General features: G+C 44.0%; 1 protein-coding gene across 1 annotated transcript in view; it reads left to right on the forward strand.

Moving 5' to 3' along the window:
- The first annotated feature begins 426 nt into the window (after nucleotides 1–426).
- Nucleotides 427–16,673, forward strand: part of LOC104661036 (adhesion G protein-coupled receptor E3) — a 60,633-nt gene continuing 44,386 nt past the window's right edge. Inside the window, 4 exon segments of the mRNA XM_010361558.2 lie at nucleotides 427–576; nucleotides 9,573–9,623; nucleotides 14,434–14,556; nucleotides 16,154–16,309. Of these exon segments, the coding sequence (XP_010359860.2) occupies nucleotides 552–576; nucleotides 9,573–9,623; nucleotides 14,434–14,556; nucleotides 16,154–16,309 (355 nt within the window). The 5' untranslated portion in view covers nucleotides 427–551.

The raw sequence follows: 16,673 nt of genomic DNA on the forward strand, positions 1-16,673 counted from the left end.
CTGTGACTTGTTAGGGTTGGTCCAAATAACCAAATAATGTATTACCTTCTATGAGACTTTGGGACTCTTAACTTCTTCTGGCTCAGCAATCATAACCAATAAGTATCATCTACTGGGGAAAGAGAAAGATACGTGAAAATGACTCCTCTGGAAACTGCAGATACCAACACGGACGCCCTAAAACCTGGTTTACCCAGCTCAAAACCACAGGGTTATTTAAGATTTATTTTGGTCCCAAAGGCACTTCCTCAACCTCAGGCAATGTGATGTAACTTACAGGGCATTTCTTTGTTAGGGTTTACCGACTCAATCATCCTAAAGGTGATCAACAACAGCTAAGCAGAAAAGGGACAGCAAATAAACGAAAAGCAGAACCATGAGTCTGATGGCGAAAGAGGGGAAGCAGTTCGCTTTTCTGATAGCAAGAGTCAGCTGACCTGAGATACATACATCAATCCTCATGAGATTTCTTGAGCAAGGAAAGGTGGTTGGCTTACGGCACAGTAGGGAGCTTCCAGGGCTGGCTGGCGTGGGATACCTGTACCACAGGAATGCAGGGGTCATCCCTTCCTCCAGGTATGTGTGACTGTAACAATGACTGAGACTTAACCTATCCCCCAGTCAGGGGCCACTTTATTCAACAATTGGTTATTTTCTCCTCCTCTTTCTTCTGCTCTGAACATTCTCACCTTTTCCCTTTGGAGTATGGTTTCCCTCCTGACTACCCTATTCAAAGTAAGCTCTCAAATATCCCTAAAATGTTCCTTACCCAATCTAGTAGCTTGGTTTTTTGTTTGTTTTGTTTGTTTGTTTTGTTTTGTTTTTTGAGATGGAATCTTGCTGTCACCCAGGCTGGAGCACAGTGACACGATTTTGGCTCACTGCAACCTCTGCCTCCCGGGTTCAAGGGATTCTTCTGCCTCAGCCTCCTGAGTAGCTGGGATTACAGGCACACATCACCACACCTGGCTAATTTCTGTATTTTTAGTAGAGACGGGGTTTCACCATGTTGCCCTGGCTGGTTTCAAACTCCTGACCTCAGGTGATCCGCCTGCCTCGGCCTGCTAGGATTGCAGGCATGAGCCACCGCACCCAGCCTCTAATAGGTTGTTCATCTTCCTCTTGGCGAGTTTTGTTTTCTAACTGATGTCCTCTCCTTCTTGATAACTTCTGCAACCTAGCCCTGCCCTGACTTTTTTCCTTTTTCTCTTGCTATTCTTTCTTCTCCCTCCTTTATCATTTTCCTGTGACAAGAAAATAAATAATTTTATCATTAATTTTAGAGGTCATTATATTAAGTGAAATAACTCAGACACCAAAAGACAAATGCCTTATGTTCTCGTTTATCAGTGGGAGCTAAATAATGTGGACACATGGACATAGAGAGTAGAATGATAGACAACAAAGACTGGGAAAGCAGAGGGAGCAGAAGGAGAGTGGAAAATGAGAAGTTACCTAATGGGTACAATGTACATCATTTGGATGGTGGATACTCTAAAAGTCTTGACTTCACCACTGTGCAATCGATGCATGCAACAAAATTACACTTGTATCCCATAAATTTATACAAACAAAATAATAATCAACATTTTTGAAAACTCACTATGCATCTTGCATGTACTAATCTGTTGCATCATCAGTATGCTCATGGGGTATCCTCATCTTACAGATGAGAAAACCGGGACACAGAGAGGTTATGTTATTTGTCCAACATCACACAGCTAGTAAATAACTGGGATTTGAACCCAAACCATCTGTCTCCGGATCTTTGCTATAATGCTCCTCCCACAGGATCCTTCCTGGGGGGTCTTCTGTTTTTCTACTCCCTCTCCCTATAGGAATCTCATAATTTCATGGCTTCAATCTTTCCATCTTTCCAGCTCCAGATGAATTAACAATATTGACAGTCCCAATATCAATCAAAGCTTATATTTATTAAGCAGCTACTTTAGCCTGACATTAGGCTTAAATTGCTTTACATTGTCACACAGCATCTCCACATTACAGATAATAAATTGCATCATAGAGAGGTTGTGTGAATTGCTCAAAGCCTCACAGTTATTCTGCTGCAGAGGCAGTCGATAGGCCATAAATTTGATCAAAATAATACAAGCTATATTTAAATCCTAATGCCGTGTCTCCCTCACCTTTGCAACCCCTAGCATAGCATCTTATATATAAGAGGTGTTTCAGTATATGTGGAATCAAACGTGAATGAAGCCTGCCTTGTTGCAACTGGAGACAAAGTCCTCGACACTTCTGAGGTGGATTATCAGTGAATTCCCATTATCCAGGAACTTTTAGCCCATATCACTAGATGGTACAGGCAAGGGTGAAGATATGAGCATTGGGTCAAGAATTAGGATTCTAGGGTTGGGCATGGTAGCTCATACCTATAATCCCAGAGCTTTGGCAGGCCAAGGCAGGAAGATTGTTGGAGCCAGGAGTTCGATACCAATCTGAGCAACACAGCAAGACTCTGTCTCCACGAAATACTGCAAAAAAAAAATTAACCAGGCCTGGTGGCATACACCTGTAGTCCCAGCTACCCTGGAGGCTGAGGTGGGAGGATTGCTTGAGCTCAAGAGTTCAAGGTTACAGTGAACTGTGATTGCATCACTGCACTCCAGCCTGAGCAACAGAGCTCAAATGATAATACAGGCAGCAAGCTAGAGCAATTAGGCAACAAGAAAGAAAAAGCATCCAAATGGGAAAGGAGGAAATCAAATGGTGACAGAGGCAGCCAGCATCAGTGGAGGACTTTCTGCCTGACATTGTGCTCTACGCAGTCCCTCATTTGGGTCATCTCCAAAACCCCACAAAGTAGGTCATACTGCCACCCTATTTCACATAAGGAAACTTAGTGAGGTTAAACAACTTACCCAATTTGCCCAACTAGTGTGCCAGCCACTTAACCCCAGGGAGCCCGTTTCCTCATCTGCAAAATGAGTCAGTGGATGATTTCTAAAGTTTATTAGAACTCTGGGATTCTGACACACCAATGACTCTTCAGAAGCCCTAACTTAAGACACAAGCCCAAATTAGTGAGTAATTTGCTGGTTAGACTAAAGACTAGTTAGTCTTTAGTCTTGCTGTTTAGACTAAAGATTAGTCTGAAGGGAACATGATGGTCCCCCAGACTGCCTGCGTTTTAGGAACAGGGTAACACTATTCAGCCATATGGGTTTATCAGTTAGCCCTTTGAGCTAGTCATCATGTGGGCAGGTGTAAGGTTTGTGTGGCTGCTACACATTCATGTTTATACAAAAGAAGAAAGGACTGGGCACAGTGGCTCACGCCTATAATTCCAACACTTCGGGAGGCTGCGGATGGAGGGTCACTTGAGGCGAATAGTTCAAGACCAGCTCGGTTAACACAGCAAGACCCAATCTCTACCAAAAAAAAATGTTTAATTAGCCACGAGTGGTATCTCATGCATGTAGCCCAGGAGTGCAAGGCTATAGTGAGCTCTGATTGCATCACTGCAGCCCAACCGGGGCAACAGAAAAAGAACCTGCCTCAAAAAGATAAAAATACAAATAAAAAATGTAGGAGGAAGGGGACTTCAAAGGAAACATCAGCTTGATGTTAAGCCCAGCTGAGAATATTCAAAATGTTCTATGAATGCAATTGCGTAACTAACTGATAACAAACCGGACCTGGCATCTTCTTATGGGAAGAGTGAGAATTATGGGAAGAAAAATAACAGTCCCCCCAAAGACATCCACATCCTAATCCCTGGAACCTGTTAATATGTTACCTTACATGGTAAAAGAAACTTTGCAAATGTTGATTAAGCTAAGAATCTTAATATGGGGGTAGTACCCTGAATTTTCCAGGGGGCCTAATGTAATAATCACAAAGGTCCTCTTAAGAGGAAGCTGGAAGATCAGGAAGACAAGAAGATGCTGTGCTGCTGGATTTAAAGAAGGGGGAAGGCTCTATGAGCCAAGAATTGCAGGCAGCTTCTAGAAGCTGGAAAAGCAAGGAGCCAGATTCTCCCCCTAGAGCTTTCAAAAGAAACCAGCCCTGCTAACATTCTTGATTTTAGCCTATAGAGGCTGATTTAAGACTTCTGACCTCCAGACCTGTCAGAGAATAAGTCAGTGTTACTTTAAGCCACTACATTCATGGTAATTTGTGATAGCAGCAGTTGGAAACTCAAGAGAGGGATCCAGAAAGATTTAGATTGCTCCCATTGCCACTCTTGAAGAGTCACACAGTTAGCCCCCAGGGCCTCTTCTCCAAAATCCTGCCATTGGTCTGTACTGCCCTAAATGACCAAGTCACATATCACTCTGTACTGGACTTTGAGGCTCCAGTCAGATCTGGTGAGTGGCATCTGCCAGGAGAAAAAGGACAAGTCACTGTCACAATAAACATGCCAACCTAGTATTTACAATCTGAACAGCACTTCCATGCATGTAGTCCCCTGTGGGATTTCTGAAAGAGGCTATGTGGTGTAATGGATTATCAGCTAGCACCCAGAACCCGTGTTTAACCTCAGCTCTGCCACTGACCAGCCCCAGTGAATGGAGCAAGCTACTCACCCTCCCCGTGCCTCCATTTCTTAATCTGAAAACCGGAGATGATGCTAATAGCACTTTCCTGCTAAAGTCGTTGCAAAACTGAAGTGAGTTCATGTGTGCAAAGTGCATAGTATGTAGTAAGAGCTATTTTCTCTTAGACATTATGGAAATAGGGTTGAGACCTTTGCGCAATTCCCCCACAAAGGAAATTTTCTCTCCAAGACATTAGTGAGCAATGAGGAGTGAGTGTTTAAGTCAAACAGAAATCCTGGAGCGGAAAAATGCAATTGACAAACTAAAAAATGCATCCACTGTCTCAACAGAAGAATTGATCAAGCAGAAGAAAATTTGTTGGCTCAAAGTCAGGCTACTCGAAAATAGTCAGAGGGGAAAAAAAAAGAAAAAAATGTTTAAATGCTTATGAGATATAGAAAATAGCCTCAAAATGGTAAATCGAAGAGTCACTGACCTAAAAGAGGGAGTGAAGAAATAGACAGGGATAGAAGTGTAAACCAAAAATAGAATTCTAAGCCCCCTGACCATCTGAATGGACCCTTCCTCTCAACAAGGGCATTCTAAAGCTAAGCTGAAAAACTAGCTCAAGATGGGCAATGGGAGGGAGTGGAACATACCTCTTTATACGCTCCTCCCTTTTGGAATTACTGATAATTCCAACAAACTCTTTAAGTCTGATAAGAAACATTTACAATCAGCCAGGCGCGGTGGCTCACGCCTGTAATCCCAGCACTTTCAGAGACCGTCAGGAGATCGAGACCATCCTAGCTAACACGGTGAAACCCTGTCTCTACTAAAAATACAAAAAATAAGCTGGGCTTATAGTCCCAGCTACTCAGGAGGCTGAGGCCGGAAAATAGCATGAACCCGGGAGGCAGAGTTTGCAGTGAGCCGAGATCGCGCCACTGCACTCTAGCCTGGGCGACAGAGCGAGACTCCATCTCAAAAAACAAAGAAAAAAGAAAAAAAAGAAACATTTACAGTCTATTCTCTCTGAAGCCTGTTACCTGGAGGCTTCACCTGTGTGATAAAACCTTGGTCTCCACTACCCCTTTATCTTAACCCAAACATTCCTAAGTCTTTTTTTTTTTTTTTTTTTTTTGAGTTGGAGTTTCACTCTTGTTGCCCAGGCTGGAGTGCAATGGCACAATCTCAGCTCACCGCAACCTCCGCCTCCCAGGTTCAAGCCATTTTCCCGCCTCAGCTTCCCAAGAAGCTGGGATTACAGGCATGCGCCACCACGCCCAGCTAATTTTGTATTTTCAGTACAGACAGGGTTTCTCCATGGTGGTCAGACTGGTCTCGAACTCCTGACCTCAGGCTGCCTGCCTCAGCCTCCCAAAATGCTGGGATTACAGGCATGAGCTGCCGCACCCAGCCACATTCCTAAGTCTTTAGACAATAACAACTCTTTCAACAATTACCAATCAGAAAATCTTTCAATCTGTCTATGACCTGGAAGCCCCACTTCCAGCTGTCCCACCTTTCTGGACAGAACCAATGTATCTTACATGTATTTGATTGATGCCTCATGCCTCCCTAAAGTGTATAAAACTAAGCTGTACCCTGACCACCTTGGGCACATGTTCTCAAGATCTCTTGAGGGCAGTGTCATGGACCTATTAGTCACTCATACTTGGCTCAGAACAAATCTCTTCAAATATTTTGCAGAGTTTGACTCTTTTTGTCGACAGAAGGTTTATTCAAAGAAATAATGGCAGGGAAGTTTGCAAATCTAGAGAAATAAATTAATATCCATATAGAAGGTCCAAGATCACCAAGGAGATTCAATTAAAATAAGAAGATTCCAAGGCATATAATAATTAAACTCTCAAAAGTCAAGGACAAAGAGAGGACCCTAAAAGCAGCATGAAAAAAGAAACAAATAACATGTAAAGGAGATCCAGTATGTCTGGCAGCAAACCTTTTAGTGGGAAACTCACAGGACAGGAGAGAGTAAGATATACTCAGCGGTATAGAGTTCTAGTTTTAAAAAATGAAAAGAGTTGGCCGGGTGCAGTGGCTCACACCTGTAATCCCAGCACTTTGGCAGGCCGAGGTGAGCAGATCACAAGGTCAGGAGTTCAAAACCAGCCAGGCCAACATACTGAAACCCCATCTCTACTAAAAATACAAAAATTAGCTGGGCATAGAGGCATGTGCCTGTAATCCTAGCTACTCAGGAGGCTGAGGCAGGAGAATTGCTTGAACCCAGGAGGTGGAAGTTGCAGTGAGCCAAGATTGCACACCATTGCATTCCAGCCTGAGCAACAGGGCGAGACTCCATTTCAAAAAAAATGAAAAGAGTTATGGAGATGGTTACAAAACATTATGAATATACTGAATTCCACTAAACTGTACACTTAAAAATGGTTAAGATAGTAAATTTCATGTTATGTATATTCTATCATAACTTTAAACATGGGGAAAAAATCAGTGAGCAAGGTTGATTTTACTATCTCATTCATAGGCAAGATAGAGGGATGTTTACATTACATTTTATTCAGAAAAAGTCCCACCTGCTTCAAGTCTCGCTTCTTAGCCATCAGCTTCCACATCTCCTCCCTGCTGAGCCTCCTCTGGGCAGCCACAGTGTCCCTTCTCCACCTACTCTAGAGTCTCAGCCTCAGATCTTCTCTCAATCCTTCCAACTCCAGTCCTTTATCATGCACAGGAATCAAACTTTATCCCGGTTCCACCAAAATAGTTCATTCTCATCTATACCCACTACCCTATTTGGTAGACAAAGACCCTTTTGTTATCAGGACCCACCTTCTTAGGGGATAACCAATGTTGCAAATAAGGTTATGAGTCACCAGAGCTCAGTTTCAAGTAGTGCACACCAGAAGGCTATGATGGTTGTTTATACTGAAAAATTTCCACACCATTTGTAAATAATCATTACCCAGAACCAGTTCCCGGGACACTCCTTCCAATCCAGACCTTGCTTGGGGACCCCAACTGAGTAGCTGAAAGGCTAATGCCTGATGCATCAGAGAGGGTCTCCCGGGTTTATTCTGATTGGTCAATTCCTGCACCATACCAGTTGTTAAATATTTTTAATACCATTCTTACAAATGGCAAATAATTCTGTAAATAAGCATTCCAGGACCACCCAACTGAGCCCTTCACAGATTCCTGACCCATAGAAGCCATAAGAGAATGAAAAGAAGGTACAGTGAGAACAAGTGATCAGAGTGATGGAAGATTGGGAAAGGAAGAGAAAAAAAGCAGTCCATCTTTCCAGCATCTTTAGGTCTTTGCAGAAGCAGGAACATGACTGATGACACCTCCTGATGTTGGAAAGGCATGGGGAAGAGCAAAGAGCTCTTTACCAGACACAACAGAGCCAGCCTGAGCAGACTATTTTTCAAAAAGGTGGAAATAATATCCCCCGTCCAAAATGTGTTTCTAGAATCTTGCTGGTCTCTCATAAGGAGGAAGAACTTGGTTCTTCTCCACTTGAATCTGAATGAGCTTGTAACTTGCTTGTAACCAAGGGAATATGATGAAAGTAGAGCTGGGTGACTTTCAGGGATGAATGTCAAGAGGAGATGCAGCCTCACTGGCTGGGACACTCATGCTTAGAGCTTAGATGTGCCATTAAAGCAGCCTGCTTCAGGTCTCCATGTTGGAAGGAAGCCCAAAGCAGCCCATCACCCTGGGACAACAGGTGAAGGAACAACAATGCCCAGCTAGTTCTCAGTTGTTGCAGCCCCATCCACTAACTGACTACAATCATATGAGACCATCAAGCTAGAACCGCCCAGCTGAGCCCTTCCCAGATTCTTGGCCCACAGAAACCAAGAGTGATAACAAAACAAACATTTTTTTCTTAGATTCAAGAGGTACATGTGCTTGAATGCTACATGGATATTACGTGCATAATGGTGGAGACTGGGTTTCTGATGTACCCATCACCCAAATATTAAACATTATATCCAATAGGTAATTTTTCAACTCTCACCACCCCACATCCTCCCCTTTTTTAGTGGCTTAAAACAACATTTTTGTTGAGTATGGAGATCTCTGAAAGAACTAAAAATAGAACTACTGTTGGACCCAGAAATCCCACTACTGGGTATCTACCCAAAATAATAATAATAATAATAATCACTGGGCTAGGCACAGTGGCTCATGCCTGTAATCTCAGCACTTTGGGAGGCTGAGGCAAGGAGGATCACTTGAAGTCAGGAGTTCAACACCAGCCTGGCCAACATGTTGAAACCCCCCTCTCTACTAAAAATACAAAAATTAGCCGGGCATAGTAGCAAGCACCTATAATCCAAGCTACTTCGTAGGCTAAGGCAGGAGAATCAATTGAACCTGGGAGCCAAGATTGCACTCCAGCCTGAGTGACAGAAAAAGACTCTGTCTCAAAAAAAAAAAAAAAAGTAATCATTATATCAAAAAGACACCTGCACTCATATGTTTATGGCAGCACTATTCACAATAGCCAAGTCATGGCTATTATGAAGTCCCCAGAGTCTATTGTCTCCATCTTCATGTCCAGGTCTGCCTGTTGTTTAGCTCCCACATATAAGTGAGAACATACAATACTTGATTTTCTGCTTCTGAGTTAGTTCACTTAGGATAATGGCCTCTAGCTCCATCAGTGTTGCTGCTGAGGGCATGATTTCATTCTTTCTTATGGCTGCATAGTATTCCATGGTGCATATATGGCATATTTTCTTTATCGAGTCAACTGTTGGTGGACACTTAGGTTGGCTCCATGACTTGCCTATTGTGAATAATGCTACTGTAAACATATGAGTGCAGGTGTCTTTTTGATATAATGGTTTCTTTTCCTTTGGGTAGATACCCAGTAGTGGGATTGCTGGGTCCAACAGTGGTCCTATTTTTAGTTCTTTGAGCGATCTCCATACTCAACAAAAATGTTGTTTTAAGTCATTACATTTTTGTGATTTGCTACAGTGATAGATAACTGATACACAGCCCTTGGGGCATGTCTTGGAATCATTCCTCAATTGTTTCATGTCTCTCCCTTCTGTTCCCCATCTATTCCAGGCCTCTGCTTTCTGCTGTGCTTCTTTGGAGCTGTGACTCCGAAAATCAAAGGTGAGTGCTCAGAGCCAGAACAGGGAAGGTGTGGACCCAGGTCCAGCGTCCACTTTTCTCCAACGGGCTGGAGAAAAGTGCCTGTTCTGAGAGCAATATTTGGGAAGGCTTGCTCCTGTGTTTCATTATTTGTTTGCTTAATTGATATAGCCTTTTATTTATCTTCTTGTTTGATTTTTCATCTGTCTGTTTTTGCTAACCATAATGGGTACAACGTGGAGATAGAACAGAAAATAAAACACACGAAGTCTCATGAAGCAGACATGCTGGTGAGAAGAGACAAAGGAACGGTAATCATTATCATTCTGATTATAAAAAAGTCAACAAATAATGAAATAAGGTCATTTCTGTTTAATGTTACTCCCGTGGGACTCTCTCTCTGGATTCACATGTACCTCTTGAATCTAAGAAGAAAAAAAAAAAAAAAAAGAAGTTTGTCTGGTTATCACTCTTGGTTTCTGTGGGTTAAGAATCTGGGAAAGACTCAGGCGTAGGGTGAAGCCTGAGGGTCTCTTTTTTTCTTTTTTCTTTTTTCTTTTTTTTTTTTTTTTTGAGACGGAGTCTCGCTCTGTCGCCCAGGCTGGAGTGCAGTGGCCGGATCTCAGCTCACTGCAAGCTCCACCTCTCGGGTTCTCACCATTCTCCTGCCTCAGTCTCCCGAGTAGCTAGGACTACAGGCACCTGCCACCTCGCCCGGCTAGTTTTTTTGTATTTTTAGTAGAGACGGGGTTTCATCGTGTTAGCCACGATGGTCTCGATCTCCTGACCTCGTGATCCACCCGTCTCGGCCTCCCAAAGTGCTGGGATTACAGGCTTGAGACACCGCGCCGGCCTTCTTCTTTTTTTGAGACAGAGTCTCACTCTGCCACCCAGGCTGGAGTGCAGTAGTGCTATCTCGGCTCACTGCAACCTCTACCTCCCGGGTTCAAGTGAATCTCGTGCCTCAGCCTCCCGAGTAGCTGGGACTAGAGACACACGCCATGCTGGGCTGATTTTTGCATTTTTTTGTAGAGACTGGGTTTCACCATGACACCGAGGCTGGTCTCCAACTCCTGGCGTCAAATCGCCTGCCCACCTCGACCTCCCAAATTGCTGGGATTACAGGCATAAGCCACCAAGCCCAGCCTGGAGTGAATGTTTAGTGGGTATAGAGTTTCAGTTTTACAAGATGAAAACAGTTATGGAGATGGTTCCACAACATTATGAATGTATTAAATTCCACTGAACTGTACGCTTAGTAATGGCTAAGATGGTAATTTTTTTTCTTTTTTTTTTATTATACTTTAAGTTCTAGGGTACATGTGCACAACGTGCAGGTTTGTTACATAGGTATACATGTGCCATGTTTGTGTGCTGCATCCATCAACTTGACATTACATTAGGTATTTCTCCTAATGCTATCTCTCCCCCAGCCTCCCACTCCCCATACTGAGTAAACCAGTATACTCAGTATGGTAAGGTATTAAGTCCTAGAAAAGATTAAGAGTAGATTTTTAGAGCTCACTTTGAACTAAGCAGAACCTGGGCAGGAAGGGAAGGGATAGGAAAGAAATGAGTGGCAGAGGGTACTGCCTCTCCCTGTCCCCCTAGGAGAATTGTGCATACTTAGTGGGTGACTATTTTGCTCCACTGAGTACAATACCACCTCTTCTATATACAAATGGCCAACAGGCCGGGCACGGTGGCTCACGCCTGTAATCCCAGCACTCTGGGAGGCTGAGGCAGGTGGATCACTTGAAGTCAGGAGTTTGAAACCAGCCTGGCCAACATGGTGAAACCCCGTCTCTACCAAAAACACAAAAATTAGCCAGGTGTGGTGGGGTGCATCTGTAACCCCAGCTACTCGGGAGGCTGAGACACGAGAATCACTTGAACCTGGGAGGTGGAGGCTACCATGAGCCGAGATCACACCTTTGCACTCCAGCCTGGACGACAGGGCAAGACTTTGTCTTAAAAAAAAAAAGGCCAAGAAACATGAAAAAATGCTCAACATGACTAATTATATGAGAAATGCAAATCAAAACCACAATGCAATACCACCTTACTCCTGCAAGAATGGCCATAATCAAAAAACTAATAGATGCTGGCCGGGCGCGGTGGCTCACGCCTGTAATCCCAGCACTTTGGGAGGCCGATACAGGCGGATCACGAGGTCAGGAGATCGAGACCATCCTGGCTAACACGGTGAAACACCGTCTCTACTAAAAATACTCACAAAAAACATTAGCCTGGTGTGGTGGTGGGTGCCTGTAGTCCCAGCTACTCGGGAGGCTGAGGGAGGAGAATGGCGTGAACCCAGGAGGCGGAGCTTGCAGTGAGCCAAGATCAAGCCACTGCACTCCAGCCTGGGCGACAGAGCGAGACTCTGTTCCAAAAATAAATAAATAAATAATAGATGTTGGCTTGGACGTAGTGAAAAGAGAACACTTTACACAGATGGTAGGAATTAAAACTAGTACAACCACCTTGGAAAACACTGTGGAGATTCCTTAAAGAACTGAAAGTAGCTCTACCATTTGATCCAGCAATCCCATTACTGGGTATCTATCCAGAGGAAAAGAAGCATTATACAAAAACATACTTGCACAAGCATGTTCACAGCAGCACAATTCACAATTGCAAAACTATGGAACCAGCTCAAATGCCCATCAATCAGCAAGTGGATAAAGAAAACACTATATATATACGTGTGTGTATGTATGTATATATGTGTGTATAAATATATCTTATATATTATAATATACAATTATATATTATGTTATATATTGTATTATAACATACAAATTATATAACATATAATTTTAGTTTTACCCAAAAATAAAATTCCAAAGACTAGGTATGCTGGCTCACACCTGTAATCCCAGTGCTTTGGGAGGTCAAGGCAGGTAGATCACTTGAGCCCAAGGAGTTAAGAGACCAGCCTGGGCAACATAGCAAGACCCCCATCTCTACAAAAAAATTTTTTAATTAGCTGGGCATCTGGGCACATGCCTGTAATCTGAGCCACTCAGAAGGCTGAGGCAGGAGGATTGCTTGAGCCCAGGAGATTGAGGATGCAGTGGGCTATGATCATGCCACTGCACACCAGCCTGGGCAATAGAGCAAGACCCTATCTCTTAAAAAATAAAGTAAAATAAAACAAAATCCAAAATGCATTAAGACTTGCATGCATGGTCAATTACAACCTTGCTTCAGTTGCATATTTGGCACTGTCCATTCCCAGGATGGAACACTGCAATGCCTTTTAAAATAATGAGGTTTCTCCACACGTGAAGCTGTAGAAAAAATTCTCAGGCAAAATTTTACAGGAAAACCAAACAGAGCAGTACGTGTATTTTGTTCCTATAATGTAAAGAAAAAGGATGCACATATGTGTGTTTATGGATTGGAATTTTTCTGAAAAGTATGCAATAGGCAGTAGACAGCTCAGAATCTGGGGTAATAAGAGACTTATTGTTGGATTTTTTTTTTTCAATTCTGTGAATTTATCATTTTCATAATCATGAAGTCTAAAGAAAAGATACCTTAACATATACCATGATCAGAATCTACCTCCCACGGTACCCTAGAAATTCAAATTTGTTTGTTTGTTTGTTTTAGAGACAGAGCCTCACTCTGTCACCCAGGCTGCGGTGCAATGACATGACCACGACTCACTGCAGCCTCAAACTCCTGGGCTCAAGCAATCCTCCCGCTTCAGCTTCCAGAGTAGCTGGGACTACAGGCACATGCCACCATGCCTGGCTAATTTTTAAATTATTTTTTATAGCAATAGTGTCTTGCTATGTTACCCAGGTTGCTCTCCAACTCCAGCCTCAAGGAATCCTCCTACCTTGGCCTCCTAAAGCACTGGAATTACAGATGTTAACAGGCATGCTCACCATGCCACTCACCATGCTTCTCACCATGGTAAGATTGCAATGGCGCCATCTCGGCTCACTGCAACCTCCACCTCCCGGGTTCAAGCAATTCTCCTGCCTCAACCTCCTGAGTAGTTGGGATTACAGGCATGAGCCACTACACTTGGCTAATTTTGTATTTTTAGTAGAGACGGGGTTTCACCATGTTGGTCAGGCTTGTCTTGAACTCCTGACCTCAGGTGATCCACCTGCCTCAGCCTCCCAAAGTACTAGGATTACAGGCACCTGCCACCACACCTGGCTAATTTTGTATTTTTCAGTAGAGACGGGGTTTCACCATGTGAAAATTCTCACCAGGCGGAGTGCGCCACCATGCCTGGACACTCTAATTTTTTAATGTGCTTAGATCTCACAAGAGGAAAAGACACAACCTTGAGAGGCCCTGCCCAGAGGCAAGGCCCCATTATTATTATTATTTACATATATAATATGTCAGGGGAGTGGGGGACTGGGGGAGGGATAGCATTAGGAGAAATACCTAATGTAAATATCGAGTTGATGGGTGCAGCAAACCAACATGGCACACGTATACCTATGTAACAAATATATATATATGTATGTATGTATGTACGTATGTATGTATGTATGTTTTGAAACGGAGTCTCCCTCTGTCACCCAGGCTGGAGTGCAGTGGTGCAATCTCAGCTCACTGCAACCTCCACCTAACGGGTTCGAGCAATTCTCCTGCCTCAGCCTCCTGAGTAGCTAGGATTATAGGCATGCGCCACCACACCTGGCTATTTTTTGTATTTTTAGTAGAGATGGGGTTTCAGCATGTTGACCAGGCTTGTCTTGAACTCCTGACCTCAGGTGATCCAGAGGCAAAGCCTAATTATAACAGGAGAGTTTGTGACCCCAGTCCATTTAACCTGCCCCTCTTCTCCCTGCAGCTTCCTGTGCTAACTGCCCCCCAAATGCTTCCTGTGTCAATAACAGTCACTGCACCTGCAACAGTGGATATGTTTCTGGATCTGGGCAGAAACTATTCACATTCCCCTTGGAGACATGTAACGGTAAAGTATTTTATTATTATTATTATTATTTTATTATTATTTTTAGAGACAGGGTCTTGCTCTGTTGCCCAGGCTGGACTAATGTGGCATGATCAAAGCTCACCACAGGCTGGACACAGTGGTTCAAGCCTGTAATCCCAGCACTTGGGGAGGCCGAGGCGGACAGATCACTTGAGGTCAGGTGTTTGAGACCAGCCTGGCCAAAATGGCAAAACTCCATCTCTACTAAAAATACAAAACCTGGCCGGGCGCGGTGGCTCAAGCCTGTAATCCCAGCACTTTGGGAGGCCGAGACGGGCGGATCACGAGGTCAGGAGATCGAGACCACCCTGGCTAACACGGTGAAACCCCGTCTCTACTAAAGAATACAAAAAACTAGCCGGGCGACGAGGCGGGCGCCTGTAGTCCCAGCTACTTGGGAGGCTGAGGCAGGAGAATGGCGTGAACCTGGGAGGCGGAGCTTGCAGTGAGCTGAGATCCGGCCACCGCACTCCAGCCCGGGCGACAGAGCGAGACTCCGTCTCAAAAAAAAAAAAAAAAAAAAAACTTAGCCGGGCATGGTGGTGGGCGCCTATAATCTCAGCTACTCAAGAGGCTGAGGCATGAGAATAGCTTGAATCTGGGAGGCAGAGGTTGCAGTGAGCGAGATTGCACCACTGCACTCCAGCCTAGGCGACAGATCGAGACTCTCTGATCAAAATAAATAAAACCACTCACTGCAGCCTCCAACTCCTAGAATCAAGCCTCTCAAGTAACTGCGACTACAGGTGTGCCACCATGCCCAGCTAATTTTTTTTTTATTTTTTGTAGAGATGGGTTATTACCATGTTGTCCAGGCTAGTCTCAAACTCCTGAGTTCAAGCAGTCCTCCTGCCTCGGCCTCCCAAAGTGCTGGGATTACAGGTGTGACCCCTGCACCTGTCCAGGGGTAATTTGCAAGTCATCCAGAGGAAGGAGCAAAAGGGAGGCAAAATGGGGGCTGTTTTGGAAACTTGGCTGTTCATTTGAGATAGTTTCTTGTTTCAGCCAGGCGTGGTGGCTCATGCCTGTAATCCCAGCACTTTGGAAGGCCGAGGCAGATGGATCACCTGAGGTCAGGAGTTTGAGACCAGCCTGGCCAACATAGTGAAACCCTGTCTCTGCTAAAAATACAAAAATCAGCCAGGCAGGGTGGTGCATGCCTGTAATCCCAGTTATTCGGGAGGCTGAAACAGGAGAATCGCTTGAACTCAGGAGGCAGAGGTTGCAGAGAGCCGAGATCCTGCCATTGCACTCCAGCCTGGATGACAGAGCGAGACTGTGTCTCAGAAAGAAAAGATAGTTTCTTGTTTCATTTCATGACTTCCCTCCCAGTGTTTCCTGGGATGCCCTCTCAAATAAAGTACTTGTACTTACATCTTCATCTCAATGTCTGCTTCTTGGAGAACCCCACCAAAGTCGATGAAGACAGCAAAAAAACAAGATAACCATTACCTAAACTGATTTGTCTCGGAAAGCCAGGACAGACCCTGGGGTAAAGAGCGCAACTCCTGACACATAGTAGATGCTCAATAAATCTTTGCTGAATGAATGACACAATTCCTTCTTTGTGTTCCAGATATTAATGAATGTGAACCACCCTATAGTGTATATTGTGGATTAAACGCTGCATGTCACAATGTTGAAGGAGGTTTCTACTGTCGCTGTGTCCCAGGATATAGACTCCAGTCTGGGGAAGAACGATTCAATAATTCCAGTGGGAACACCTGTCAGGGTAAGAACATTTTTGTCCTCCTTCCTTCCTGTTTTTTTGTTTGTTTGTTTGTTTGTTTTGTTTTGTTTTGAGACAGAGTCTCACTCTGTAGCCTAGGCTGGAGTGCAGTGGCTGAAACCTCCGCCTCCCGGGCTCAAGTGATTCTCCTGTGTCAGTCTCCCGAGTAGCTGAGATTATAGACGTGCACCACAACTCCGAGCTAATTTTTTTGATCCACCGGCCTCAACCTCCCAAAGTGCTGGGACTTCTTACAGACAGGAGTCCTTCCTCATTTTTTATTGACTCTAACATCAGAAAATATGTACTTGTTGTGGGGCCAGGATATGGTTTTCATTTTCTGCAGGGAACTAGAAGGAAAGAAGGA

Source organism: Rhinopithecus roxellana, chromosome 8 (genome assembly GCF_007565055.1).
Source record: "Rhinopithecus roxellana isolate Shanxi Qingling chromosome 8, ASM756505v1, whole genome shotgun sequence".
In the NCBI taxonomy this organism is placed as follows: domain Eukaryota; kingdom Metazoa; phylum Chordata; class Mammalia; order Primates; family Cercopithecidae; genus Rhinopithecus; species Rhinopithecus roxellana.